At 42.8% G+C, this 27,614-nt stretch overlaps 1 protein-coding gene across 1 annotated transcript; it reads right to left on the bottom strand.

The window, feature by feature from the left end:
• Positions 1 to 356: 356 nt before the first annotated feature.
• On the bottom strand, positions 357 to 26,652 carry LOC148475047 (uncharacterized). Its single transcript, XM_088457757.1, has 8 exons — positions 26,576 to 26,652; positions 22,415 to 22,480; positions 15,559 to 15,651; positions 14,161 to 14,238; positions 8,694 to 8,753; positions 7,220 to 7,315; positions 1,165 to 1,222; positions 357 to 429 (listed from the first exon to the last, which is right to left on the bottom strand). The coding sequence occupies exons 1-7, from the start codon at positions 26,631 to 26,633 to the stop codon at positions 1,209 to 1,211; spliced, it is 465 nt and encodes a 154-aa protein (XP_088313883.1). The 5' UTR covers positions 26,634 to 26,652; the 3' UTR covers positions 357 to 429; positions 1,165 to 1,208.
• Positions 26,653 to 27,614: the final 962 nt, after the last annotated feature.

Raw genomic sequence — 27,614 nt, 5'->3', positions numbered from 1 at the left:
ATCTACAGTACCATCACTGAGTAAATGGTTGGGTTGACTTTATGGTGTGTATCTACCCTACGGATTAATATTGGCTGCACATAAATGAACTTTTATATCTGTGGTTGCACAATATTGTTCTTTTATTGTAATGAGGACAGCCCAATTGTAGCTGACACTACATGTTCTGGGTAATTGTTTGGCAAAATGCCTGGGCAATTACGCTGTAATCTGACAGTGGTTTTACGCAGAATTTGTCATTAAGGGATTAATTACATAGAACAGTGACAGACACGGAAGAGAAGAGATTTTATGATGAACTCAATATGATTTACTTTAATAAATAAAAAAAAAAAGGTTTGAAGCAATTCAAAATAAGGGCAGAGGTCATGCAGGGTATATACTGTATGTTCTTGTGTTGGGCTCATCTGGATGTGTTCTGAGTACAACCTGCAATAGAAACACATAGAGTAATGTAATTATTTTCATTCCTCATAAGAGGGACTTACAAAAACAGAGTACAAATATACAAAAAAGCAAAACAAAAAGTTTTCCCTGCCCAAAAACTACTAGAACTGCTGTGCTTGGCCCCACTGCAACATTATGACTTGGGTCTGGCAATGCAGCTCCAGCTCCCTCTTAGAAGAGCAATATGGGGCCTCGTGGGCATGTGAATCTCCGGCTGGGTCTTCACTGCTGATGCCTTGGTTCAGAACATCTTTAGAAAAGACCCATACTCTATTATTCTGAGAGCAGAGTGGTTGCCGGGGACTAGGGGGCATCGTTGGGTCACCCTCCTCGCAAACCACTATTATAACTAGAGATGTGCGGTTTGGTTTTACTCCGATATGTTCGGATCTAAAAAACGGCATCATATTGGCTATCCGGCTGTCACGTGTTTTGGATAGCCAATAAGAGAAATCCGAACTACTGTAATCCGAACTTGCGATAAGAACCGAATAAAACTGAACCCGCACATCTCTAATTATAACAGGTTAACTTATTTTTTTTTTGACTCCCCTCAAATGGCACCTTCGCCCCTTTATTAAAATAGCTCTGGTCCTAAAATGGACACCATCATGTAAAATAATATTGTTTTTCATTGGTAGTTATTTTAGAGAGTGACACAAATAGGTGTACAGTAGCTTTTACAGTTATACATATAACCCTGCTCCACAGGCTTACCTGCTCACCGCAAGTCGTGTTCAGAAGATATAATGCGGGTGACTTCAGGCTGATGGCACTGATGGAATGAGCAGAAACGGGTCAATTACTTAGTACACAAAACTGAAACATTCTTAGGGGTCTATTTACTAAGCAGTGTTAGGAGACAGAGTGGAAAGTGATAAGAATGTGATAAGGTGCCAGCCAATCAGCTCCCAATTGTTATCTCACAGGCTGTGTTTGCAAAAAATGACAGCTGGGAGCTGAGTGGCTGGCATCTTTATCATTTTCTTATCACTTTTTACTCTGTTTCCTAACACTGCTTAGTAAATAGACCTAATCTGTTGGATGGTTGTATTAGTAGATCAGTTATTCTAAGGCTGGATATACACTTTGCGATATATCGCTTGTTCTATCAATGACCTATATATCGGAAGTACATTGGTAGGTGTGTACACCCGATATGTCTGTGAATAATATTGTTCACAGACACATCAGGTTAGCCCTGCAGCACAGCCGATGCCGATAAATCTTGCAGATTTATATCGGTGCATCTGGCTGTGTGTACGGGCAGCCCATCAACCGCCCTTACTTGCTGCAGGGACTCCCGGGGACTGACATCTCAGGGTTAGGCTGCAGTTAGGGTTAGGCTGCGGTGCAGTTAGGCTGCAGTTAGGGTTAGACTGCAGTAAGGGTTAGGTTGCGGTAAGGGTTAGGCTGCGGTATAATTGGGCTGCATATAGGGTTAGACTGCGGTCAGGGTTTTGCTGCGGTCAGGGTTTTGCTGCGGTAAGGGTTAGACTGCAGTAGTGTTGGTAATGAAGGGAAGGTAGGTTATGTGCAATTATATGGTTTGCAGTTTAAAAAATCTTACCAAAAAAGTTCCCTGGTACAATTACCCAATGTTTGTATGCTTTTTTTTTATTTTGTACGAATAATATGCTGCCAATCTATGATGCTGTTTCTATTTGCAGCAAGGCTGACACCTTGTGGATAATATACGAAATGCATTACAATACAACATATTATGAAGATATGCGAGTCTGTTTGTCAAAGTGCAGTATTTACAGTGAAGTCAGCCTTATTGTGACTAAATTCTATTAAAGTATTAGGAAACAGTGACTTCACTGAGGTAATAAATATAATAAAGAGCATTATACTATAGCATTCTTTTCCAGCTGACTGATCTGTGACATTAACCCATTAAGGAGAATTCACGGAAGTAAGAGACTGTTGGCATGTACAACATGAGACTAAAACGCTACACATTTATTCAGTGAGGACAGGCTTGCTTCATGCCATGGGCACCAGAAGCCATAAATTAGAGATGAGCTAAATTTTTGAAAAGTCTTGAAAAATTGGTCCCTTTCACATTGGATCTCAAAATCTGACAAGATTCCTGGCAGAATGTGGCTCTAAGCAATCCCAGTTCTTCCACATCAACACTTTACTGCACAATAAAATAACCATGATGTGCAATACGCAAAACTATCATTGTCACCTCAAAACTTCTAATTTGCATGAATGTTGCCACAATTTTGCTCACTTCTACTACATTTATGCAATTGGTAGTTATACTGAATCAGGACAGGGGACTGTGACCTGTCTAACTGGCACAGCCAAGTCCAAACTAATATGTAGGGTTCCCTGATAAAAGACCATAGGTGTGTTAGACTCTTTGTCTCTGTTCCTAGTGCAGGTTGAGTCTCCCGTATCCGTTATTCTAAAACCCGAAATATTCCAAAAACCGGAATATTTCGGGGCATCTGTGACGTCACGATGTGACATGATGTCACTAGTATCAGTGGCCAAAGACTAGCGGCGTGGGCGTGGTCCACACGCCAGGCCACCCCCCGCAGCACCCGCTGGACACTCAGCAGCAGCTGCCGGACCCTTCTGCATCACACGCCGGACACCTCATGACACCCATAGCACCCGCCAGCCCCTTTTGCCTTACCCGCCGGAACCTTCCGCCTCACTCGCCGGACCCCTCACGACCTCCGCATCACCTGCCGGACCACCTTGCCACATCTGTAGATCCTGCCGGACCACCGCAACACCCACAGCAGGCACGTGACACCTTCTGGACCCACCCGCAGCACACGCCGGGCCTCCCGTGACACCCGCCGGGCCCCCACCCCATGTATTCCAAAAACCGAAATAATCCAAAATCCAAAATGCTCCTGGTCCCGAGCATTTCGGATATGGGAGACTCAACCTGTAGTACAAATTTCAGCTGATAAAATTAGAACACAAAACCAATGCAGTTTTGTGGCGCTCCCCCTGCAAGTACCTCTTGATCATCTGCCCCTCCATGTTTATCCTATATACAGTATATCCCTAAATTCCAATTTACCCCTGCATCAGTCGCCCTTTCTACTTTTCCTACCTCATTCCAGCTTTCCTCCCCTGAGGTACTCAGGGCTGATTCAGAGCCGGACGCTATTTGCGAACGGTTGTTCAGAAAAAGGGGCCGGCTATTGAGCGCTCGCTCATTGCGGTCTGTTGACGCCTCTATGTCTGAGCGAGCGAACGAAACATGCGCTCGCTATTTTGTAACGACGCCCCCTGGCCGTTCACATCATACGTCAGCTCCGCTATTTATTAGATCGAGTACATCGAACGGCGTCTGAACTGCTCGCAGTGCTTATGGTAGGTTTTACTTCCGCTATCACTGCGAGCAGTTCAGGCTAAAAGACAACCAAGTGACGTGGTCGATGACGCTGCTTTGTTAATTATGCACACCCATTAAACGCCCGTTTTGACCGTTTGGAACACCTGCGTTCGGATCTCCACTCCCCGTTTTCAAGAACCTTCCCCTGTTACCACCCACAAATGCCTCATTCTGTCACTCAAATTAGCAGGCCGCCCTCGCTGTTTTGCGAGCGCACGATTACTGACCGCAATGACTGGTTGGCGCATGCACATTACGACCCATATGCATGCGCAGATGTGCTAATATCGCTCGGAGCGAGCGAGCGGCCGCTTACGAGCGGCTCTGAATCAGGCCCTCAGTGTGTTACAATATGTTTACCCCTCCCCCCCACCTCACTAGCTATGATACATTCTTTTCCCCTTATCTATTCACCTCACTTACCCACTCCAATCACAATATTTTCCTTACTCACACTTCTTCTTACAATGGCCTACTGCTTACCTTGCTCCCTGTCCACCTGGGACATCTCTCTCAAACATGGGCCCCAACGTATCCCCACTAGTTTTGTCTCTTTACACAATCCACTTTCTTGTTGCCATCATCGATCATTCCGGCAACCATGTCTCCTATTTCCTTCTCCAGATGTCTTCTATTTTTGGTCTTACTCAGTGGACCTCCTATGCTACCATTGTAACCATCACTTCCTTCATCTCAACCTTTCCTGCCTTTGTTATCCATTTTTTCCTTTGGGGAAAACATCACTGGCTCCAGTCCCCAGTACCACCTCTATGCTGATGACAGATGAATATATAACTCTCCTCCCTGACTTTTCCACCTCTCCTTTCATGTGTACGCAGTTGACTCTCTGATATCTCTTCATGGATGGTCCAACAGTTTCTGAAGCTCAACATGTCAAACAATGAGCAGGTCATCTTCTCTCCATAAAGAATGTCCAAAGTTTCCCACACCTCTCTTTCCATGGACAACACTATACTCTTTTGTGTTCCTTAAGTTTACAACCTGGTTGCGCCATCTGCTCCTGGACTTCACACTCTCCTCAATTCCCCAAATATGTTCTCTATCCCACTTCCACCTTTGAAACACTACCATTATAATTCTCTTTCTTACCCGTGATGCTGCAAAAATTCTTACCCACTTCTCCTTATTTAATGCCTTGACTACTGCAGACAACTTCTCACCCATCTCTACCCTACTTCACTTGGTCCGCAATGCTACAACAAGATGGCTTTTCTTCTCTTGCAACTCCAACTCCACTTCCACCTCCCAGCTATGCCAGTGTCTATACTGGTTGCCTATTAACTACATAATACAAGCTAAACTCCTCTCACTTGTCAAGTCTCACTTCAGTCACTTATATCCTCCAACATCTCCGACCACATTTCACTACACTCACTCTTTCACCACCAATGACGGGTACCTCCCCATCATATACTGTTTTCTTCTCCTGTGTGGCATCCCAGTTATAGAATACATGTACACACCTGATTAGACTATTGACTAGCACCCAAAGTTTTAAATGATGCTTTAAAACTCGCATGTTCACCACAGCCTTCCAGATGCACACCTAACACCACTTTCACTGGCCTAGGCCCCCTTTGCGCCTATTCTCACTGTTCTCCTCTCCTCTTAGTTGATTAAACAATAAATAATACATACATATATAAAAAAAACATTTTTATTTGATAAAAATCAATATAAACGTTTAAAACATTAAGAGTAGAAATAAAAATTACAGAAGAGGAATGTTTTAAACATTCATATTGATTTTTATCAAATAAAAATGTTTTTTTTTATATATATGTATTATTTATTGTTTAATCAACTATACTTTGGAACATGGGGTATTACTGTTGAACTCTTTATACCTGGTAGGGTAATGGGTTAGTGTTAGAGTCCCTCTAAATTTTAATTTTAATTTATGGTAATTGATATTGCCATGGGATATGTATATGGTTTCATGTTTGGGGATTATTTTGGAATGACGTAAGTGTGGTTACATCTTGAACAGTGATTATCCGTGATTTATCTATAATGTTTGATGATGGACTTTTTATCTTGTGGTTTTAGAGTAAAAGCATTTTTTTTCTTGTGTAATTATTGAATACCGCTATTGTGGAATGTTCCCAGACTTGACTATAAATGATAGGGAACTCTGGACTTGACCACACACCCTGATGAAGTCCAATTGTTGACGAAACGCGTTGGGATGGCCTAATCAACGATTGACGTATTGACGCTACACGCTGGTCCCTGGGTGTTTCTGAAATACAGCGGCATGCTGACTGTTTTGAGACTGTGGTTTCTGAACCTGGACGCTGCTTCGGGATCCCGGCATACTGAGTGTCTAAGTGACCATACTCGACTATGCTTTTTTAAATGTATGTGAGCCTTTATCATTTTAGTAAACCAATGCTCATATGTGTGCTCTCTCATTTTATTGCATGAATCAGTATTGTGCTCATGGTGACGGGATGTTTTGGATGAAACTGCACAATCATCTTATACACTAACTATTGGGATCAGTCTGGACTATTGCTGGATTAAGAAAGAAACTACATTGCCCATGTCCTTATGTTCTCTCTCGCTCTCTTTCTTTTATATATATATATATATATATCATAAGTGCGGCACTCGTTTCAGTTTATAAAGGCAAACTGTCTTCATATCCTGAAGACAGTTCTTTATAATCTGAAACGTTTATGAGCTTTGGTATCTGCATTTTTATCCGAGTGCCGCACTTATGCAATATATACATGAACTTTCTGTGGGGGCACCGGTCCAAGGTAACAACGTTTTTTGTGAGTGCCGGACTATCGAGATAGAGATATATATATATATATATATATATATATATATAAATAATGTGGTAGTCACGGGTATGTGACTAATATATTCTGCTGTATAAAATGTAATCATAGTTCTAATGACAGATGGGGAGGTAATAACAACCTGCAGTGTTTAGAAATTGACTAAGGAGGAAGCCTATAAAATAAAATAAATATAGAGGCAGGATGAGGTATAATGCAGATTGTAATATAATGGATGTAATCTGGAGTATGAATAATTCTAGGAAATAAAGAACAGGTAGTAAATAGCAATGTGACTGGTGATATGTGGACACAAGAAAAATAGACTTTATAGTAAGAGTAAGTACATATGTTCAATTAATGGGACGCAGATAAGAAGGGTAGAGGTTGTATTATGTGCCTGTTAGTGAAGAAATGTGAAATAAGAATAAAGGTGATGAGAACAAGAACAAAATGTGAGACACTAATGGTTAGTAAGTAATAATATAAATCATTTTAGAAATCAGGGAGATATTTCTAAGCGACAGTATTAGAAATAGGAATCAACATGAAATGAGATCTTTTTAAAAAAAAGTAACATTTTTAAACTCACAACTGATTCCAGAGACTCTGCTTAAATGAGTGTCAGCTCTTGTGGTCACAGATGAGACTGTCCCAGCCACTGAGACATTATTAGCATGGATGGATCCTACAAACATAATTCAATAAAGCACAGGTCACATACTTTATACTTACTGTACATGTCTTTAGGATAATAATAAATGTACTGCTATTTGCTCCCTGTGTAGTGTCATATATTCAGTACTAGATCCTATCAGATGAGTTTATCACAATTCTATGTGGTGAATGCATCGTCTTCATCCAGTGAACATAATATTATTTTGGTATTGCAAATGCATTTACCATCCACCAGGCAAAATGGATTGTAAACTGTTTATTTGCTTATATGTGTACTAAGAGGATCATTTATACACTATATATAGTTTTATGGATCATACCACACCCCAGATGAAGTCATCTCGATTCTAAACCATGACTGTGGCTGTTTTCCTGAGAGCAAAATATCACACCTGAAAAAGACTGACAGGAGGGCTCTTGTATATTGATCTGATGGGTTTGCAGTTCAATGTTTCCTCACATATTTCTGCATGAAGGACTACAAGCTGACTTACAAATGTAGGCTGCCTTGGCAGGAATGAGGAGACTGGGGCCCATATGTCAGCAATCAAATGTAATAATTCCCCGTTTTGCAGATTGTGTAAAAATATCTGCAGTGTATGGGGTTCACGATTCCTGATTACAACTAAAACGTTATCGGAATCTGTTATTCAGGTTGTCCAACATGTTGGATTTCACCGACCAATCAGGGCTGTAGTTTGCTAGTGGTAATGATCAGCCGATTTGCCGACCGTTACTAGTAAAATGATGAGCCTTTCACGATTGGCAGATCTGTTATTTGCTGAAAATGATCAATGAATTGCTGGAAACTATCTGTAAAGTGTGGTGCACAGATTGGAGAATTGTGAAATCAAATAAAGAAACACAGTATCACTGAATCAATATTTTATTCAGATTTCTGATATACAGGCCCCCATAACCTCAGATAATCTGTGGCAATCCAGAATGACCTCCAAGTGCCTATAAGGCAAACTTTTATCACATAGGAAGTGCGCTATCTATACAAGGGCAAGGGCAGCTTCCCCTGACCATCACAGGCTTTAGCAGACATGCTGGAGCCCAGGTAACATTCCACATTTATGTTTAATTATAGTGGGCTGGGCAGAATTTTCCCTTAAAGGGGTAATGGACAAAGAAGGCAAAGAATGACACCTCTACTGAGTGTTGATGTCTGCAAATGTTTAGCACAGTCATAGAAACTAGGTAAATCCATATAACAAAAAAAATTATACCTACAAATCACACAACAAAAAAATGTTCACATTCATCCCTCAATATTTATATTAAGAAATACATAGCTTGTATCTGCCTATAACTTTTTTTTTAATACTACCCATAGTTAGTATATATAGTCTAAAAAAAAAGTCAAGAATGATAATCAACTATACCTGAACTGGCATTTGAGGAGCTTGGGGTTATTGCTGTAATAGTGACGGCAGTTGCTGAACCTAAAGGGTTAACAAAAATTCCATAGAAGAGTGTAAACGTCTATTACTTTCGATATGATCAGAAGATAGTGGAAAATATTCCGTGCGCCCTAAAGCAACCCGTGGTTGAAGGTAAAAAAGTGTCACTCACACTCCACCAGAAATATATTGAAAAAATATTACCAACAATAATCCTCAGGCGCTTAAAGATAAACTAGACCTCAAAAAAAACCAGAAGAAATTTCATAGTGCAATACATTTAAGATCTCTTTTATATCACAATGACCCCCTTCTTTTTTCAGACTCGTACCATTAGGGATGGTCTACTATAAAAAGTAGACAGAACAGCATGTATTAAAACTTGTAGTTCTCTTCCGAATAAATGGTTTTCCTTTTTCTTTTAATAAACACAATCTCCAACGTTGTATATGTAAAGAGAGAAATAATTCCAAAAATAGTGTAATACTATTTTTAATTCCAAATATAGATTTAAAACATAATGAATGAAACAAATGCGAGTGTGGAATAAATGGACCCTCACCAGATGAATTGGTCTACCCAATCAGTAGACAACAAAGCATAAGTCCGAAATCTCAGGCGTCCCCGGTAGTTGTTAGACGGACCAACTGGGAAGTGTCCAAAAAAGTCCTCACTCAGCTCCTCCATCAACGCGTTTCGATACTATTGTATCTTTTTCAAGGTATGAGGAGACATGCAAAGCCTTCCGATATATATACCCCGCCTAATAGGCATAAGCTAAACCTATTGCCAGACATGGATCAACTTGCCAGACTAAAGGTATGGTTTCCCTGTTAAGAGAGCCGCTCCCTCCACTCCATCTCTGTCCACAGTTAAAGCCGGTTGATGTAACCTCAGGTGATGTAAATCGGCACCCATCTTGACCACAGGTCTGTGTTCCGAGCCTCTCTTTCATGCTCGTTGTGTCACTTCCGGTCATCTGTTCCCGGACTTCCTGTGTTACTGACTGTGCATTAGAGATTCAATGGACTTAATTCAATAGGGAGTCAGCGTCCTTCTTATTAGCGGCGGCCATTTTTGCAGAGATTTTTATCGGAAGACCCATTTAAAATACAAAATGAAACAAGAAATATAAAATTAATAACTTTTAAAACAACATATAAAAGAATAAATCCTGTGCAAATATGCAGAAATGTAATAAAATCCTATGAGTAGCAGCTGTTTTAACAAGATATATCAAAAGAACACCATTTAATAAAACCATGTGGACAAAAATAATAATAACATATAGAATGATGAATCGAATAAAAACCTGTGCAGATATGCAAAAATATAATAAAATCTTATAAAAACCATTTAACCTCAAAATCCTTATTGAGTCCTATGGGTTTAAGTGTTTTAAAATGATGTATCATTTGAATTTCTTTTCTAGCTAGTTTTTGTGCTATATCACTCCCTCTTATATCCGCTTTCACTTTCTTAAGCCCATAAAAATTCTTTATGTGGCTTGTATCACAATTATGCATTTCCCTAAAGTGATTAGAAAGGGCATGGGTCTCAATGCCCTTCCGTATATTCCGCAGATGTTCCCCAATTCTGGTTTTTAAAGGTCTACTTGTACGACCTATATAGAATTTGTTACATGTGCATTCTATGCAGTAAATAACATTAAAAGAATGACAGGTCAGGAAATCCTTAATCTTGTGTTCCTTATTATTAATTATCACCTCAGTTTTTTTATTACCAAATGTATTTTTAATATTCTTACAACCAATACAAGTCCCACATCTAAAAAAACCTTCCGAAATAACATTGGTATGTCTTGGTGATGTGGGATGTAAACTCCTAACCAATTTAGACTTTAAATTTGGGGCCCTCCTGAAGATGCATATTGGATTGTCCGGAAGTTCTTCTCCGATTATAGGGTCCTTTTTTAATATTGGCCAGTGTTTTCTCATTATTTTTCTTACTTGTTGATATTGGGAAGAATAGTTGGTTATGAAAGACCACTTGAATCTTTCATCATTCCTTTTCTCTTTTTCAATCTTTTTCATACATGTTTCTCTTTCTAGATTTGTTACTATTTCAAGTGAGGCATTGATTTTTTCCTCATTATAACCACAGGCCTTAAAACACTTTTTCATCTCTGTGGCTTGTGATAAAAATGTACTTTGATCAGAACAATTCTTCTTTAACCTTTTAAACTGTCCCATTGGTATAGTGTCTAACCAATTCTCATGGTGACAACTATTTCTATTTATATAATTTCTTGAATCAGTAGGTTTTATAAAATTCCTTGTTTTCAATTGTTCACCATCAATAAAAATAGTAAGATCTAAAAAGTTTAAAAAATACATAATCTATATATCTATGCCAGGACACCAGGTTCGCCCGGAATGGGTTCTCATTCCATATATATGGGGGCATGGGAACGGGACTATATATGGAATGAGAACCCGTTCCGGGCGAACCTGGTGTCCTGGCATAGATATATAGATGATGTATTTTTTATATGGAAGGGTGATCGAACCATTTTAGATTCTTTTTGTGAATTTTTAAACAAAAATGACAGAAACATTAAATTAGAATTTGATATTAGTAAGGAAAAGGTAAACTAATACCAATGGGACAGTTTAAAAAGTTAAAGAAGAATTGTTCTGATCAAAGTACATTTTTATCACAAGCCACAGAGATGAAAAAGTGTTTAAAGGCCTGTGGTTATAATGAGGAAAAAATCAATGCCTCACTTGAAATAGTAACAAATCTAGAAAGAGAAACATGTATGAAAAAGATTGAAAAAGAGAAAAGGAATGATGAAAGATTCAAGTGGTCTTTCATAACCAACTATTCTTCCCAATATCAACAAGTAAGAAAAATAATGAGAAAACACTGGCCAATATTAAAAAAGGACCCTATAATCGGAGAAGAACTTCCGGACAATCCAATATGCATCTTCAGGAGGGCCCCAAATTTAAAGTCTAAATTGGTTAGGAGTTTACATCCCACATCACCAAGACATACCAATGTTATTTCGGAAGGTTTTTTTAGATGTGGGACTTGTATTGGTTGTAAGAATATTAAAAATACATTTGGTAATAAAAAAACTGAGGTGATAATTAATAATAAGGAACACAAGATTAAGGATTTCCTGACCTGTCATTCTTTTAATGTTATTTACTGCATAGAATGCACATGTAACAAATTCTATATAGGTCGTACAAGTAGACCTTTAAAAACCAGAATTGGGGAACATCTGCGGAATATACGGAAGGGCATTGAGACCCATGCCCTTTCTAATCACTTTAGGGAAATGCATAATTGTGATACAAGCCACATAAAGAATTTTTATGGGCTTAAGAAAGTGAAAGCGGATATAAGAGGGAGTAATATAGCACAAAAACTAGCTAGAAAAGAAATTCAAATGATACATAATTTTAAAACTCTTAAACCCATAGGACTCAATAAGGATTTTGAGGTTAAATGGTTTTTATAAGATTTTATTATATTTTTGCATATCTGCACAGGTTTTTATTCGATTCATCATTCTATATGTTATTATTATTTTTGTCCACATGGTTTTATTAAATGGTGTTCTTTTGATATATCTTGTTAAAACAGCTGCTACTCATAGGATTTTATTACATTTCTGCATATTTGCACAGGATTTATTCTTTTATATGTTGTTTTAAAAGTTATACATTTTATGTTTCTTGTTTCATTTTGTATTTTAAATGGGTCTTCCGATAAAAATCTCTGCAAAAATGGCCGCCGCTAATAAGAAGGACGCTGACTCCCTATTGAATTAAGTCCATTGAATCTCTAATGCACAGTCAGTAACACAGGAAGTCCGGGAACAGGTGACCGGAAGTGACACGACGAGCATGAAAGAGAGGCTCGGAACACAGACCTGTGGTCAAGATGGGTGCCGATTTACATCACCTGAGGTTACATCAACCGGCTTTAACTGTGGACAGAGATGGAGTGGAGGGAGCGGCTCTCTTAACAGGGAAACCATACCTTTAGTCTGGCAAGTTGATCCATGTCTGGCAATAGGTTTAGCTTATGCCTATTAGGCGGGGTATATATATCGGAAGGCTTTGCATGTCTCCTCATACCTTGAAAAAGATACAATAGTATCGAAACGCGTTGATGGAGGAGCTGAGTGAGGACTTTTTTGGACACTTCCCAGTTGGTCCGTCTAACAACTACCGGGGACGCCTGAGATTTCGGACTTATGCTTTGTTGTCTACTGATTGGGTAGACCAATTCATTTGGTGAGGGTCCATTTATTCCACACTCGCATTTGTTTCATTCATTATGTTTTAAATCTGTATTTGGAATTAAAAATAGTATTACACTATTTTTGGAATTATTTCTCTCTTTACATATACAACGTTGGAGATTGTGTTTATTAAAAGAAAAAGGAAAACCATTTATTCGGAAGAGAACTACAAGTTTTAATACATGCTGTTCTGTCTACTTTTTATAGTAGACCATCCCTAATGGTACGAGTCTGAAAAAAGAAGGGGGTCATTGTGATATAAAAGAGATCTTAAATGTATTGCACTATGAAATTTCTTCTGTTTTTTTTTGAGGTCTAGTTTATCTTTAAGCGCCTGAGGGTTATTGTTGGTAATATTTTTTCAGTCTATTACTTTCAACCTTGGCAACATTCATATTATAAATGGTTCATTAATTTTGTGTACCTTTCTTGATTCATGTCAGAGAGCAGAATGGTTAGACATCAGCGTAGGTTTTATTATCCCTTACATGTTATAACAACAACTCCGAGAATAATATGGATAACAATGAGTGATAAATAAATGAACGAAATTCCTAACACATCCACAGGTTCGTAGAAATATATATTTCATGGAGAAACGATCATTAAGAGCTGTTGCATAATTAAGTCTGGTTAGTATTGCATTTTTAAATTAGACTGCCAATTCCCACTGTAGCACAATACATTGCAAGTACTAACTAAACAATGAGGGTTGAGGATTTTTTTTTTTAACTGGAGTGCTCACTCATTAATAATTAATTCTAGTTTGGTATTTTTCTGATGTCATCACTTAAATTGCTGAGTAGTGATGTCACAGGACCATTTTATGACTCATTTTTAAAATGTTGAATGTTGGAATCCACGGCTATCGGCGAAGGCAAAACATACCTCTGTATGGATAGCAAATTGATACTTTTGTATTATAAGAAATAATAATGTACCCAATTGTGTAAAAAAAAAAGGAATATTTAAAGCCAACTTGGAGCCTTGTGACGGGTACTTTTGCACTTGACCTGTGGCTTTGTGTCTAAACACAGTATGGCCAGAAAACTCCTTGATGCCTTTTGCTTACATTCCGGTTAACACGGCGGGTTACACTATTCTTTATATATATATATATATATATATATATATATATATATTCAGAATTCTATAAATATGACTCACCATTGACAGGAGAAACTGGTGGACCTGACTTAGTGGTCAGTGCTGGTGATCCAGTACTTCTTACACTGGGTACAGACCCTAAAATAACAGCAAGTGTTAATAACATTCAGCACATAAAGATCACAACATGTTGTAATGTCCAGAGACGGTACTGTGCTAAAACAAGGATTATACAATATGGGGTGTTGAAGAAACAGTGAATGGAATGAATCACTATATATATATATATATATATATATATATATATATATATATATATATATATACATAGTATATCTACGACAATGCATTTTTTTTTAACACACCCCAGACTTCCCATTTCTGTTGGCGCATCTGCAGTTCACTCGATCTGCAGATATATCTGTCAGGTGTGTACCCACCTTTACAGTACTTGCTCTTTCCTACTCTATTCCCAAATCTCCCTGAAACATGATCCTGCTCCAGTCCCTAACTCCCTCCCCTCTCTCTAGGCTGCTGCTAAGCAAAAGGGCACATTGCTAGCTCTGATTGGCTGTTTCAGCACAATGGACAGCTGCTCTGCTTCAGTTTGGTGTAAGATTAGATTTTTTTCTGTGACTGCGTTAGTAAATTTGTCACTGCTCTGCTCCCTTTTGTTACAGATGAAAGGTTCATACACATGAACCTTCCTCGGCCAATGCTGTATAGAATAGTGGAAAACCCCATCAAAATCCGTCCAGTGGTTCAAGGTAGACCCCATAACCAGGAACTTTATGTTATATATACAGAGATATATTACTTTGGGGAAAAAACTTTATTTAAATAATAAAACTTCTTTGTTTGTGAGAGTCATCCGGTATTGCTATCCTGACATAGTGATACCAGTAATTGGGCCGCAATGCCTCTTATATAGACATCGCCATGCTTTACATGTTGCATATGGAAGCCTTCATGAAAGTATCTCAGCAAAAGGTATTGCCGGCCTTAGCCAATGATAACTATTACCAGCTTGCTTGTTGCTTAGCAAGAAGCCCTATCACCAGGAAAGGGGGCTCTCCCTATAATAAGTTGGCCACTCATGACAGAAACTCTCCTGGCTGAACATGTGTCACATAGTTTTCCATTTCTGCATTATGAGACCTCTAGTTTGACTACACAAGACACTACTGTAAATTAAAATCATTTCACATGTCTGTTTGTTAATATTACAATGTTTTCTTTATTTGCTATGGATAATGGGAGTGGTTTATTTGACATAGGGTTACTGACGAAACAAAACACAATATCTGGAAACCATTAAGATGCTGGGTAAGCACAGATGGTTATGGCTAGTTATTACTGAGGTTGAGCAACACCAGTATATGGCGGAGAACTGACACGTTTTAGTGCCTAGAACAAACATTAGACACAGGATGATGTGAGCACCAGGATCAGAAATACCTGTAGAGGAATTTCCAGACACACCACCAGCATTGGGGGTTGTGGTGGATGTGGTGTTGCCACCAGCAGCCACGGGGCCATTTGTGGAGTTTCCTGGGACAACACAAAGACACAAATGTATTGTTAGTAATTAGCCATAACAAAAATCTAAGGTGGATAAAATATTGATTTCTCATAGTGGAGTTGGCAAATGAGTCATCTACAATGATAGGAAGACAGGGAACAGGCCAGGGAGCCATAAGACAAAATTACAGTAGCAACATAAAATGATAGATATCAGCTGGAGAAAGGCTGATATAATGCAGTACATATTACTAATATGTACTGCATTATATCAGCCTTCCTCCATGTATGATATTACTGTACATGCACGTTTGACTTTGGATTCATTTAAACATGAAACATATGCCTAAAGGGTGAACTATGTAACATACAGAATGTACATTCCTATATTTGGGGAAGGAACATATAGGCCTAATTCAGAGATGTACGTAATGCCGATTTTTATGCATATCAAGTGATTGTTTACCATTGTGCATACGTGTCAGCACACGCAGCCATTATGGTTTTCTATTACGCCTGCACAGAGGATCCATTAGCAAAGTGAGTGACAGGAAGTCACCGATTGGGGGAGGTAACAGGGGGAGGGGAGTGGTGGCTAGAAAAATGCAGGTGTGTCTGATTGTTTAAATGCCGTTACATGGGCGAGCATAAACTAGCCATCTCCTATGCAGCACGTGTGTGTCAGGAGAGCCGCTGTGTTTGAGTCAGGTCAGACCTGTTACAAGGGCTGCATAGCTGTTCGATGTTCGTTAATGTTACTGATTTTTACTCTGGTAGGTGACGTCGGACGCAGATGAGAAGGCAGCGGTGGGCGTCCCTATGCTCGGGTAAGCTTTGGGACTAATAGTATAGTTTCACAGCTGCGTTGTGTGTGTGTGTGAAATTACAGTTGCGATTGCATTAGCGTCCATCTCTGAATCCGGCCATAGTTTACTGACCTGGGCATCATAATAACCTAATTTTACCACATTTTGGGCATGATTCAGAGGTGGCCGCAATGCTGACATTTGGGCAGTTGAGCGATTATTTGCTAAGGTGCAAAAAGTCCTGAAAACCCCTACAGCGCATGCGTGTCATACGAGTATATGCGGAGTCCGCAGTTTCATACGGAGGTGCAGGCATTAGAACTGGCGAGGCAAAATCATGGGTCTTCCTGGGTGGTGTTTAGGAGGTGGACAGAAGTGAACACAAAAAACCGCAGTCTCATGGTCGTGCTATGGGAGTGTCACAGGTGTATCAGTGACTGTGGCTGCATCCCCAAACGCAGAGCTGCAGCCACAGAGGCCACGTCTAGCCGGACTTCAGAAGGAGACACTGCGCCAGCCATAGGCTGGTGCAAGTGTTGATAATAATGAACCGGATGGTGCCGGTGGTGGAGCATTCAGAAGCACTGGTATAGTTACCCTGTCCACGAATATTGAAAGTGGGTATTTCAAGGCTTGCACAGTCCGGCCAACGTTAGTACACAAGACTAAAGGTAGACTTTGCATATTACCACTGCTGCCACTCTGCAAATAATTGCTACTGCAACTGCGCATACTTATGAATCAGCCCCTTTGTCTTTTATACGCCTGGCAGCATGGCAATTATAATTAAAGAAGCAAGTGGATAAAGGTGTTAAATATATTAGTAAATAGACCACCAACATTTAAAATAACATTGTTACTATGGTGCCTAGGTCATAAAACCTACATCCATTAAAATAAAAGTAAATGTTCAGAAAATCGTTACATAGCGCCTTCATCCACTCACCTCTTCAATTAGCTCTTTAAATGACAACATGCCAATATGTATACTTAGGGGTAAATTCACTAAGGTGCCGATTTCTATTCGATATCATCCGAGATCAATCTCGGACGACATTGTCAGTGGCGTACCTGGTGCGGGGACGTCGGGGATGCTGTGATGTAACCCAAAGGGGGTGTGGCCTTGTGAGAAGGGGGCGTGGCCTCATGACCGAACCCCATGGTCCCTTTACCGTGCTTATTACTGGGGGGCAGGAGGGTGCCAGAGATGCGGACAGCCCTGTGTGCAGTGCCAGCCGGCTCCCTCACAGTGTCAAGAGCCGAGTGCTGCACCTAATTATACAGTGCAGCACCCGGCTCCTGTCGGGAGTTTGCACCTTGGTGTCACCCTTCGGCGGGTGGCAACCGGATGCGGGCCGCCCCAGGCATGCCCCATGTGACGCCACTGGACATCGTCCGTATTCATGTGTTTCATTTATCGAACAGGTTACTGAATTTACTAAGCTGCCAAGTTGCTGTCATTCACGTTGTTTGATGATGTAATCATACGATATAATTCGTATTATTCATTTGTATTTAGCATTCGATTTTGGCTAACTCGAACGAGCAGATGCCTGCACGGATCAGGTAGATCCGTGTTACATGCATCTGTGTGTAAAACAATAAAAACAGAAGCATGGACAGATCAGTGAGGTCTGTGCTTCTGTGTTTAAAAATATGAAATCCTGTGTAAAAATATAAAGAAAAAAGGGGTGGCCACCTCCCCTAAAGAACTTCCAGCACCGGGCTTTGGAGATCCAGTACTGGTTGTGCAAAATACAGGAAACAAACAACGTAGGGGTCCCCTGTATTAAGCACAACCAGGACCAGGCTATTCAGAGCCAGCCCTGGTTGCCAAAATACAGGGACAAACGACATAGGGGTCCCTTGTATTTAGCACAACCAGCACTGGGCTCTGAGCTGGTCCTGGTTCTGGAATTACAAGGGACAAAAAGTAGGGGACCTCTGTAATTTCCAAAACCAGTACCAAACTTTTTCTAGTGGGGAAGGGGGTAATGCCACAGCCAGGTGAACTTTCACCAGGTCCCCCAGCCAAAGCATTACCCCTGACCGCTTGTCAGCCCAGGCCAGGGATCCCTGGGGAGCTGGGCCCCCCCAATAAAGTGGTCCCCAGCGGCAGGACCCCTTTATTGGGGGTCGTCCCCAGCTCCTGGGCTAATGAGCTGTTACCACCATTGAAGTCAATGGTGAGAGCCGCAAAGGTAACCTTAAGTACTTTCACGGTTCTCACCATTGACTTCAATGGTGGGAACTGCTCATTGGCTGAGAGGCAGAAGGCTTGCCTCTCTCAGTCAATGAAAGCTCAGCACCGGGATTTCTATAGTGAAATCTTGCTGCTGAGCCGTCATTCGGGTAGTACAGTCCTTAGAGGACGGCACTAATGTCCGCTAGTCACAAATTTTCGGTTTGTTGTTTTGCCAAGCCCATGGATGCCTACATGGACAGAAGAGGATGTGATCCATGCATAGGAGGAGGTGAGTATAGATTTTTTATTACAGGCACCCTATGGATTCCTACTGGAGAAGGGGACGTGATTGGCTTCAGGGATACATAGGTGAGTATGTGAGATAGTGACTGTGATTGTGCAAGTGTGTGTGCATGTATGTTTTATTAAACTTGTACTGTCATGGTGTGTGAGCTCTGTTTTTTTTATATTTCTTTTGTTGTGGAACTACAAGTACCAGTGGGCCTGTAATGCCCCGCATGCTGGTACTTGTGGTTTTCCAAGTACCAGTGATGTGGGGAGGATTGCTGGGACCTGTAGTTCCACAGCAAAAGACAATATTTTTACTACTATCTATTGCACCATACTACATTATCAACCCGGCATCTCCCGCTCCAGGGGTGATGGGGATAGCCCCGGGCTATCAGCTTAGGCCTGGGGTGCCCTGGAGAGGGGGACCCCTTTATTGGGGGGTCCCCAGCTCCCCAGGGATACTCGGCCTGGGCTGACTAGTGATCAGGGGCAATGCTTTGGCTGGGGGACCTGGTGAAAGGGTTCCTCTGGCTGTGGTATTACATCCCCCCCCAGCTAGATAAAGTTTGGTGCATGGGTTATGGAAATTACAGGGGAACCCTATGCATTTTTCCCCTGTATTTCCAGAACCAGGACTGGCTCAGTGCCCAGTGCTGGTTGCTCTAAATGCAGGGGATCCCTAAGTCGTTTGTCCTCTGTATTTTGGCAACCAGGGCTGGTTCTGAATAGCCTGGTGCTGGTTCTGTGGAACCAATGTAGAAAATGGTGATGAATATGTTTAAAAGAATGTTGTTGGTTTATTTAAACACTTCAATCATTACAGCACACTGTGTCAAAGAATAAGTGTAGCAGCGCAAACGCTCCTGAGCGCAAGTGGAAATGCTAGTGGGTGTGGAGTCCTAACTTGCATGTTTTCACTAGCACCAATATGTTAGTATAGTTAGCGTGTATTTTGATACCAGTGAGTAAGGAGCCTGATACAGCAACAACATGGGCAGATCAGGCAGTGGATCTCTATGCTGATTAGCAAGAGTTACAACAGCATAAGGAATAAATAAAATGAACTGTGGGAATGATGAAGTGAACAATAATGGAAGAGAGGAAAACGACAGGAGAAAAGAGCTATTTGTGGTACATACCTGATGGGATGACTGATGGTGGTTTATGTATAGGACAGAGATTTTTAACCTTTTTTAACTCGTGGCACACCATACACGAATGTAAAATTGCACAGGCACACCATCAGTCCCCCACATAGAAAAATACACACATTGGTCCACGGGGGAGGGGGACATATACATAGGACCCCGCAGAAGAAAACAATCACATTGGCCCCCATAGAAAAGAACATTAAAACACATTGGCCCCCACTTAAAAAAACCCAATCACACTGGCCCCTACAGGAAGCAACATATTACACAAAGGAGCTCCCTGTCCCTCAGCCACAGAAGTTGGTGCAGCCTATTATACTAACTGCTCAGCAGTGAGCACTGGGCCTGATTCAGACCCACTTGCAAGTGCTATGCGCTCGCAAGCGGGTCGATGGCTGGGCAGTGCGCACGAGCCGCGTGCGCGAGCCCCAGAGCGAGCGAGAAATCACTCTATACGGGGCTCGCAACAAAACGGGGCGGCTGTCGATGTTGATGGACAGCTCGCTCCGTTTTGTAGGCAGGGAGGGGGGGTGGCTGGCCAAATGGAGGCATTCCCGAAGGAACGCCTGCTGTTTGAGGGCGGCCCTACTGACATCACTCGTGATGTCAGTAGTTGAGCTTCCTGCTCTATTAGAGCAGGAAGCTCACTGGGGCTTGCGGGAATGAAACCCTACCACAAGGGTCCCGTCGCAAGCCTGATGGTCGCGACCATCGCAAACATCACCTGGCCACTCGCAAAAGCTGTGGGTGGTCAATCTCCAGTGGCAGGCTGGGCCGGGGGGCAGAGTGCCATGTGCCCCCCGGGCCGCAGCGTCATGCGGGCCGCGGGCAGTCTGTGTCACTGTGGCACAGACTGCACCGCGTGTGTAGCGCTGACCGGACGGAGTTCGGTCAGTGCTACACAGCACAAACACACAGCCGCCGGAGCCGGCAGCTGTGTGTTTGCTTTAGCAGCTGATGAGAGTCTGACAGACTCTCATCTGCTGCTGCTGCTCCCACTGCGGGAGCCATCTTCCGGCTCCCGCAGTGGGTAATGGGAGAGACGCCGTCATGACGACGTCTCTCCCATAATGCAAAGCGGCCGGAGGAGTCGGTAGAAGCGTCGGGACCAGGAGCGGGAGTTTCAGGTAAGTGTTTTTTTATTTTTTTATTAAGTCTCTCTCTACTGGGGGGGGCCTACTGGGGGCACTACCAGGGGGGGGATTACTATGGGGGCACTACCAGGGGGGATTACTACTGGGAGCACTACCAGGGGGGTGGATTACTACTGGGGGCACTACAAGGGGGGGGCACTACAAGGGGGGGCTACTACTACTGGGGGCACTACAAGGGGGAGAGATCTACTACTGGGGGAACTACAAGGGGGGACTACTACTACTGGGGGCACTACAAGGGGGGGCTACTACTACTGGGGGCACTACAAAGGGGGGGACTACTACTACTGGGGGCACTACAAAGGGGGGGACTACTACTACTGGGGGCACTACAAGGAGGGGACTACTACTGGGGGCACTACAAGGGGGGCTACTACTGGGGGCACTACAAGGGGGGGACTACTACTAGGGGCACTACAAGGGGAGGGGACTACTACTAGGGGCACTGCATAGGGGGGAGGGGACTACTACTAGGGGCACTACATAGGGGAGGGGACTACCACTGGGGGCACTGCATCGAGGGACCACTGCTGGGGGTCTATATAAAGGGCAATACTGGGGGTACTGCATAGGGGGGAGACTACAACTGGGGCCACTATTTAAGGGGCATTGCATAATGGTTACCACTATTGGGGGCACTATATAAGGGGCTTACTACTGGGGGCACAAGGGGCACTGCACAGGGGGGACCACTACTGGGGGCACTATACAAGTGGCTTACTACTGGGGGCACAAGCGGCACTGCATAGGGGGGATCACTACTGGGGGCACTACTGGAGGCCTGCATAAGGGTGTTCTCTCTTGTGGCACACGGGGGCACTACGACAGGGGGCTGCCCCTAATCTTTATTTTTACCTTACAGTAATCCCATATGGACCCGCCTCCTCCCTGATACACTTGAGGGGGGTCGTCGTTGTAGCACGCACATTCTTCGGGCACCCTGGCTACACGCTACTCCTCTGCCAGGGCCGCCTACATGCATTTGCCCCCCAGGCTAAAAGTTGCCAGCCAGCCCCTGTCAATCACAGCTATGCGAACGGCCAGGAGGCCGACTCAAAAAGAAAAAAAAAATGCCCTGATTCAGAGCGAGTGCTCTGAAAAATGAGTCTAGGATCTTTCTCTTTATCTTATATTATTGTGTATAAATTAGTAACATACAAATCGCAATCTTTAATTTTTTTAATGAACAAAAATGGCTTTGCTCACCTTCTGTGCTGCTTGTGTTCGGGGGAGTGACCTGGGTACCTTTTATACTTCCCATTGGGGCAGCATCTGTATAATGAAATCTATAAATAAATCCATACATACATGTATATATATACATTTGTATGTTAATATAGAAAACAAAAAAATAAATGTAACACTTTACAATGTAGCAATTATGGTTGTACAAGCTTGAAAACTGTTTAGATTCACTACTCATCTATGGATCTGCTCTACTTGCTTGAATTGATCTTGGGTTTTTTAGTTTAATAATTTTAGAATTTACATAGCACTAGCTGGGATACCCGGCATTACCCGGGTTGAAGACTGAACCCTGAAGTGCACCTGCAGCCTTTATTTGTTTACAATGTCCTCGCCTATAACCACATTCCATTCATCCTGAAAAGGACCCCACTGTTTTCTAACATGCATGCAAACATTGGCATAACTATGTGGGTGAAAGGGGTGTGTCTGCCGCTACACCCAGTCATGCACATTATTATTATCATCATCCTTTATTTATATGGTGCCACAAGTGTTCCACAGCGCCTTACACAGTACAAATAATTTGACAATCAACTTACAATACAGTACAATATAGGGCAAGGACATGGATAATATACATTGCTACATAAGTGACCATAACACCTAGATATGCAAACAGAGCATAAGCAACCAAGTGTTAGGTGCCCTGGTGGGGGGTAAGAAGTAGGTGAAAGTAAAGTAAGGCGAAGCACAAGAGAGGAGAAGGTCCTGCTCATAAAAGCTTAAGTACAAAAGGGGAGGGGCAGACAGACAGGTGTGACACAGATGGGGTAAACAGGGAGGAAGGAGCATGTTGCAGCAAGTTAGGATGGGAGCTGGAAGGCTTTGATGAAGTAGTGGGTCTTGAGAGTCTGTTTGAAGGTTTGTAAAGAGGTGGAGAGTCTGATGGGGAGAGGTCAGTCAAGGCTGCCGAGGGCGGCCCGGGCAGTAGTGGTGTTGATTTGGTGGCGGCCCGTGTGTAATGGGCTTTACTGTGAGTGTAAAGGGCATTACTCTGTGGCATAATGTGTAAGGGGCACTACCACTGCATGGCATAACGTGTATATATGGGGTGCTAGTGTGTGGCACAGCATGAATGGGCTCTGTGTGGCATAACATGAATGGGCTCTGGGCCTGATTCAGAGCCAGATGCTCTGACAAGAGCGCTAGCTCTGAATCAGGGCCCTCCTATCTGTTATTGGAACGGCCTCCTGGCCGCTCGCATAGCTGTGGGTGACCACCCACAGCTTACGCGAGCGGTCAAAAAGATGGTCGCAATGGTCAAGACCATCGCGACCATCGGGCTTGCGACGAGACCCTGCGGTAGGGTTTCGCTGCTGCAAGCCCAGGAGTGCTTTTGGCTCTATCAGAGCCAAAAGCACTCCCACTGACATCACTAGTGATGCCAGTGGGGCCGGCCCCAGATGGTAGGCGTTCCAATGGGAACGCCTCTTTCTGGGCAGCCACGCCCCCGGCACGCCCACCAAAGGGGGCGTGCTGTCACTGAACATCGACAGCACGCCCCCTTTCGGTGCGAGACCCATAGCGACGGCTCGGCCGTCGCTTTTCGGGTCTCGCGCATGCGCACGACGGAGCTCCCTCCGTCGTGCACATGTGCACTAGGGCACCATCGACCCGCTTGCGAGCGCTCAGTGCTCACGAGCGGGTTAGAATCAGGCCCTCTGTGTGGGGGAAAAGGTATGTGTTTTTACCTCTGGGGGGGTCCCTTTTTAAAATCTTGCTATGTGACCCCTTGCATACAAAGGGCTCACTAATATGTATGGTCACTTTAAAAAGGACTAAAGGCCCCCATACATGGTACGATATAGCAGCCGATATGACGGATTGGTACAATATCGCTGCTATATCGTACCATGTGTGGGCATGATATCGGCCAGTGCGCGCTCCCGTGGTGTCGTACATCGCATCCCCAGGACTTACTGTTCACTTGATCTGGGGATGCGATTTATGATCCCATGCAGCACTATGCGGATGGAGGAAGGGTGTGCCGGCATATCAGGCGGTTGGCCACCCAATCGCTCCGTGTGTGGGAACCGCTCGATATGTCGGCCGTCGGATCGCAAGTCGCATCGCAAGGTGCATATCGCACCATGTATGGGGCCTTAACTCTGGATTTGATATGAACTTGCATGAGTCATAAAAAATTTGAACTTAAAAGGATACTTGTGTAGCTTTCACACAGGATTTTGGTCTACTGCCAACTTCCACTTGAGCCAGCCCTGGAACCTGTGTAATTTAAGAGTGTCCACATTTGTAGGAATTGTGTGACAATGTGTGGCCCTGATGAAGTTCAAACCTAGGCAAAAACCTAATACTGATCAAACTACACCACCATGAAAATTTGGTGGAGCTAGGTCCAAATCTCTGATCATGCATAAAGGACAAACAGACAGACAGAAATGCTTTCTCGCTTATTATATAAATTTTCCTTTCAATTTGATATCACTTTGGGACCTGTTCATCATTGGGGCCAGGTGGTCCCCAAAAATAAAGTATCCAACTTGCCAGAAGTTGTGGCGGCTGTCCTCTAACACCACTACCGAAGAAGCAGTTTCACTTACCTGTGCAGTGACAGCCATTAGTGCAGCCCTTTCCTAAATAATGCATCACTCGTCCCCAGATATACTCTGTGCTGCTGGTGGACCCTGCTCTTTTCTCAGTATAGCTCTGTCTGTACATCCTGCTACCCTCTTACATCACAACACTGTCTCTCTCACATATAGCCCTGCTTTCACTAACACATCATCAATCTCCTGATACACTCTGTGCTGCTGAGGACTCTGGTTCTTCCACTATATAACTCGATGGTTTCACCCACCCATGGTCATCCTCACTCTATTACTCACCAGGCAGTGGGCCAATCAGAGGTGGGGGTGAAGGTTTGTGGATTTCTTAAGGGGCGGAGCTAGACTCTGTGTCACATCAACAGGAGAAAAAAAAACATTGCAGGGCTCTGTGTCATCGATGGCGAAACCACCAATGGTTGTTAACCATTGATGAAGATGGTCATCCCTAATTCCTGCTGCTTCCTTACATCATGGCACTGCCCCTATCACATGTGGCACTGCTCTTACTAACACAACACATCTCCTGATATACTCTGTGCTTCTGGCGGACCCTGCTCCTTCCACTATGCAACTCTCAGTCAGTGGCTTGCTGCTGCTTTCATTCCCCTCCTCATGTCATGACACCTGTCACATACAGCACAGTCCTTATTAACACATCACTCATCTCCTGATGTACTCAGTGCTACTAGATGTCCTGCTCCTTTTACTATACGACTCACAGTCTGTGGCTTCCTGCTGTCTCCTCACAGCAGAGCACTGCCCCTCTCACCCTGTCCTTAGTATTATTAGCACACAAGTAGACACATCACTGCCCCCCCACAAAATCAGCACTCTCACCTCTTGCTCCTGTGGATATTCAAATGATCTCATTAACTATAGGACCTGATTCAGAGTCATACGCAAACCCGAAAGTTAGCATACAACGTCGATGGTTGCTGAATGGTGCATGCACTGTATCTGTACTGCACATGTGCCAATATGTGTCTGCAATGACGGTCACAGTGCCCCCTAAGCCTCAGCATGATTGACATCATTGACACCATTTGGGGGTGGGAAAGGGGCAGCAATGAGGAACATTTAAAAAAAATAGGCGTGAGTCGTCTTCTTCACTGGCCCCAGAAGTGTCAATGTCTGTCTCTGCTCAGTTAACAAATGAAGACATCCCAATGAACCAGAGAATATGATTATATACAATAGTGTGCCCAGACCCTGGTCAAATGGACCTTAAACAACAGAACATGCATCCAATAGCTTAAACGGAAATTGCCCTCCATTCTCTGCCCTTCTAGTCCAGCCCTGCACAAAGTCTTTTTCCATGGTAACCAGAATAGATTCACTGTGATATGAAGAGAAGGCACTGCCTATCATCACTCATTTCTCATGTACAGTCACGGCTGACCTATAGAGAGATATATAGGTATACGAAAGCTCCCAATACCAGACCGTTATATACATACCAACATAGTTTCACTACTTTTACCCAAGTGCACTTAGAAAATGTTAGTTGATATTTCTCATTCATCTGAAGTAACACAACCAAGAAGGTACTCACTGCACAGCTGAAGACAAGCCAACAGAAGAAGCACTAACACTGCCTTGAGATACACCATTTTCAGCCAAGTGAGGAACTTCCTGGGAAGCCCAACTGGTCTTAGAACTCTGTTATAAGCAGGTTCCACCACAATCCTCTGCCTTTATACCTCCTCTATTAGCTAGATCCACCCCTACACCCGACGCGACTTCTAGTGTCTCCACCCTAATCGTCCATGATCTTCCTTGACGACAGAGAACACTTATGGCAGGTGACACCTAAAACTGACTTGTCTCCTTTGGTTTTTATGGATAATGTGTTTATGACTAAGTAGATGGAAAGGATGGGAGTCAGAAGTGACTGTGAAGTCTCCTCCCTTAGTACAGACAAAGTGTATGTGAGAGTCTCCATTTCTCCTTATAAAACTGCAATATTATTACCTTTTTATAGAGGATGTGGAACTTTGAGCCATTCCAACTGGAAAAGCAGGAAAGACTGCACATTGTATAATTAGTGTAGATCACATAAAAGTAAACCACTTCAATATTTTAGCCTTCTATCTTATTAAATATATACTGTATCACATATTGAAGATGTACCGGTCTCACCTGGTATAAACTTTCTAATTCATAATCTGCATTGAACAAATTTATATTGCGTTTCGAAGGATGATAGTGCGACCTTTTTGTTTATAGTGAGATATATATATATATATATATATACAGTATATATTTTATTTTTATTTATTTATGGAAAACAAGGTAATTGGGAGTAAAATACACCAGAAATGTACACAGTCTTGTACATTGAGCAGGAATACAATGCCTATGGATTGTGGTACAGTTTACATACCACACTTATGCTGGGTACACACTAGACGGCAACGGCAGATGCAACGGTAGATGTATCGGTGGTCTGTAAACACTGCATGATATGGTGTATGACCGCCCGATAATATCGTTCCCCCGCCACATCCAGAAGCATGGTGTCGGCCGCCGGATCAGAAGATACGATGAACGGGAGTGTGCAATCCCCTGTACACACTGAGCAATGTGGCCGG

Source organism: Taudactylus pleione, unplaced genomic scaffold (assembly GCF_031769625.1).
Source record: "Taudactylus pleione unplaced genomic scaffold, aTauple2 ptg000783l, whole genome shotgun sequence".
Taxonomy (NCBI): Eukaryota; Metazoa; Chordata; class Amphibia; order Anura; family Myobatrachidae; genus Taudactylus; species Taudactylus pleione.
This window is presented reverse-complemented; position numbering and strand designations above follow the sequence as displayed.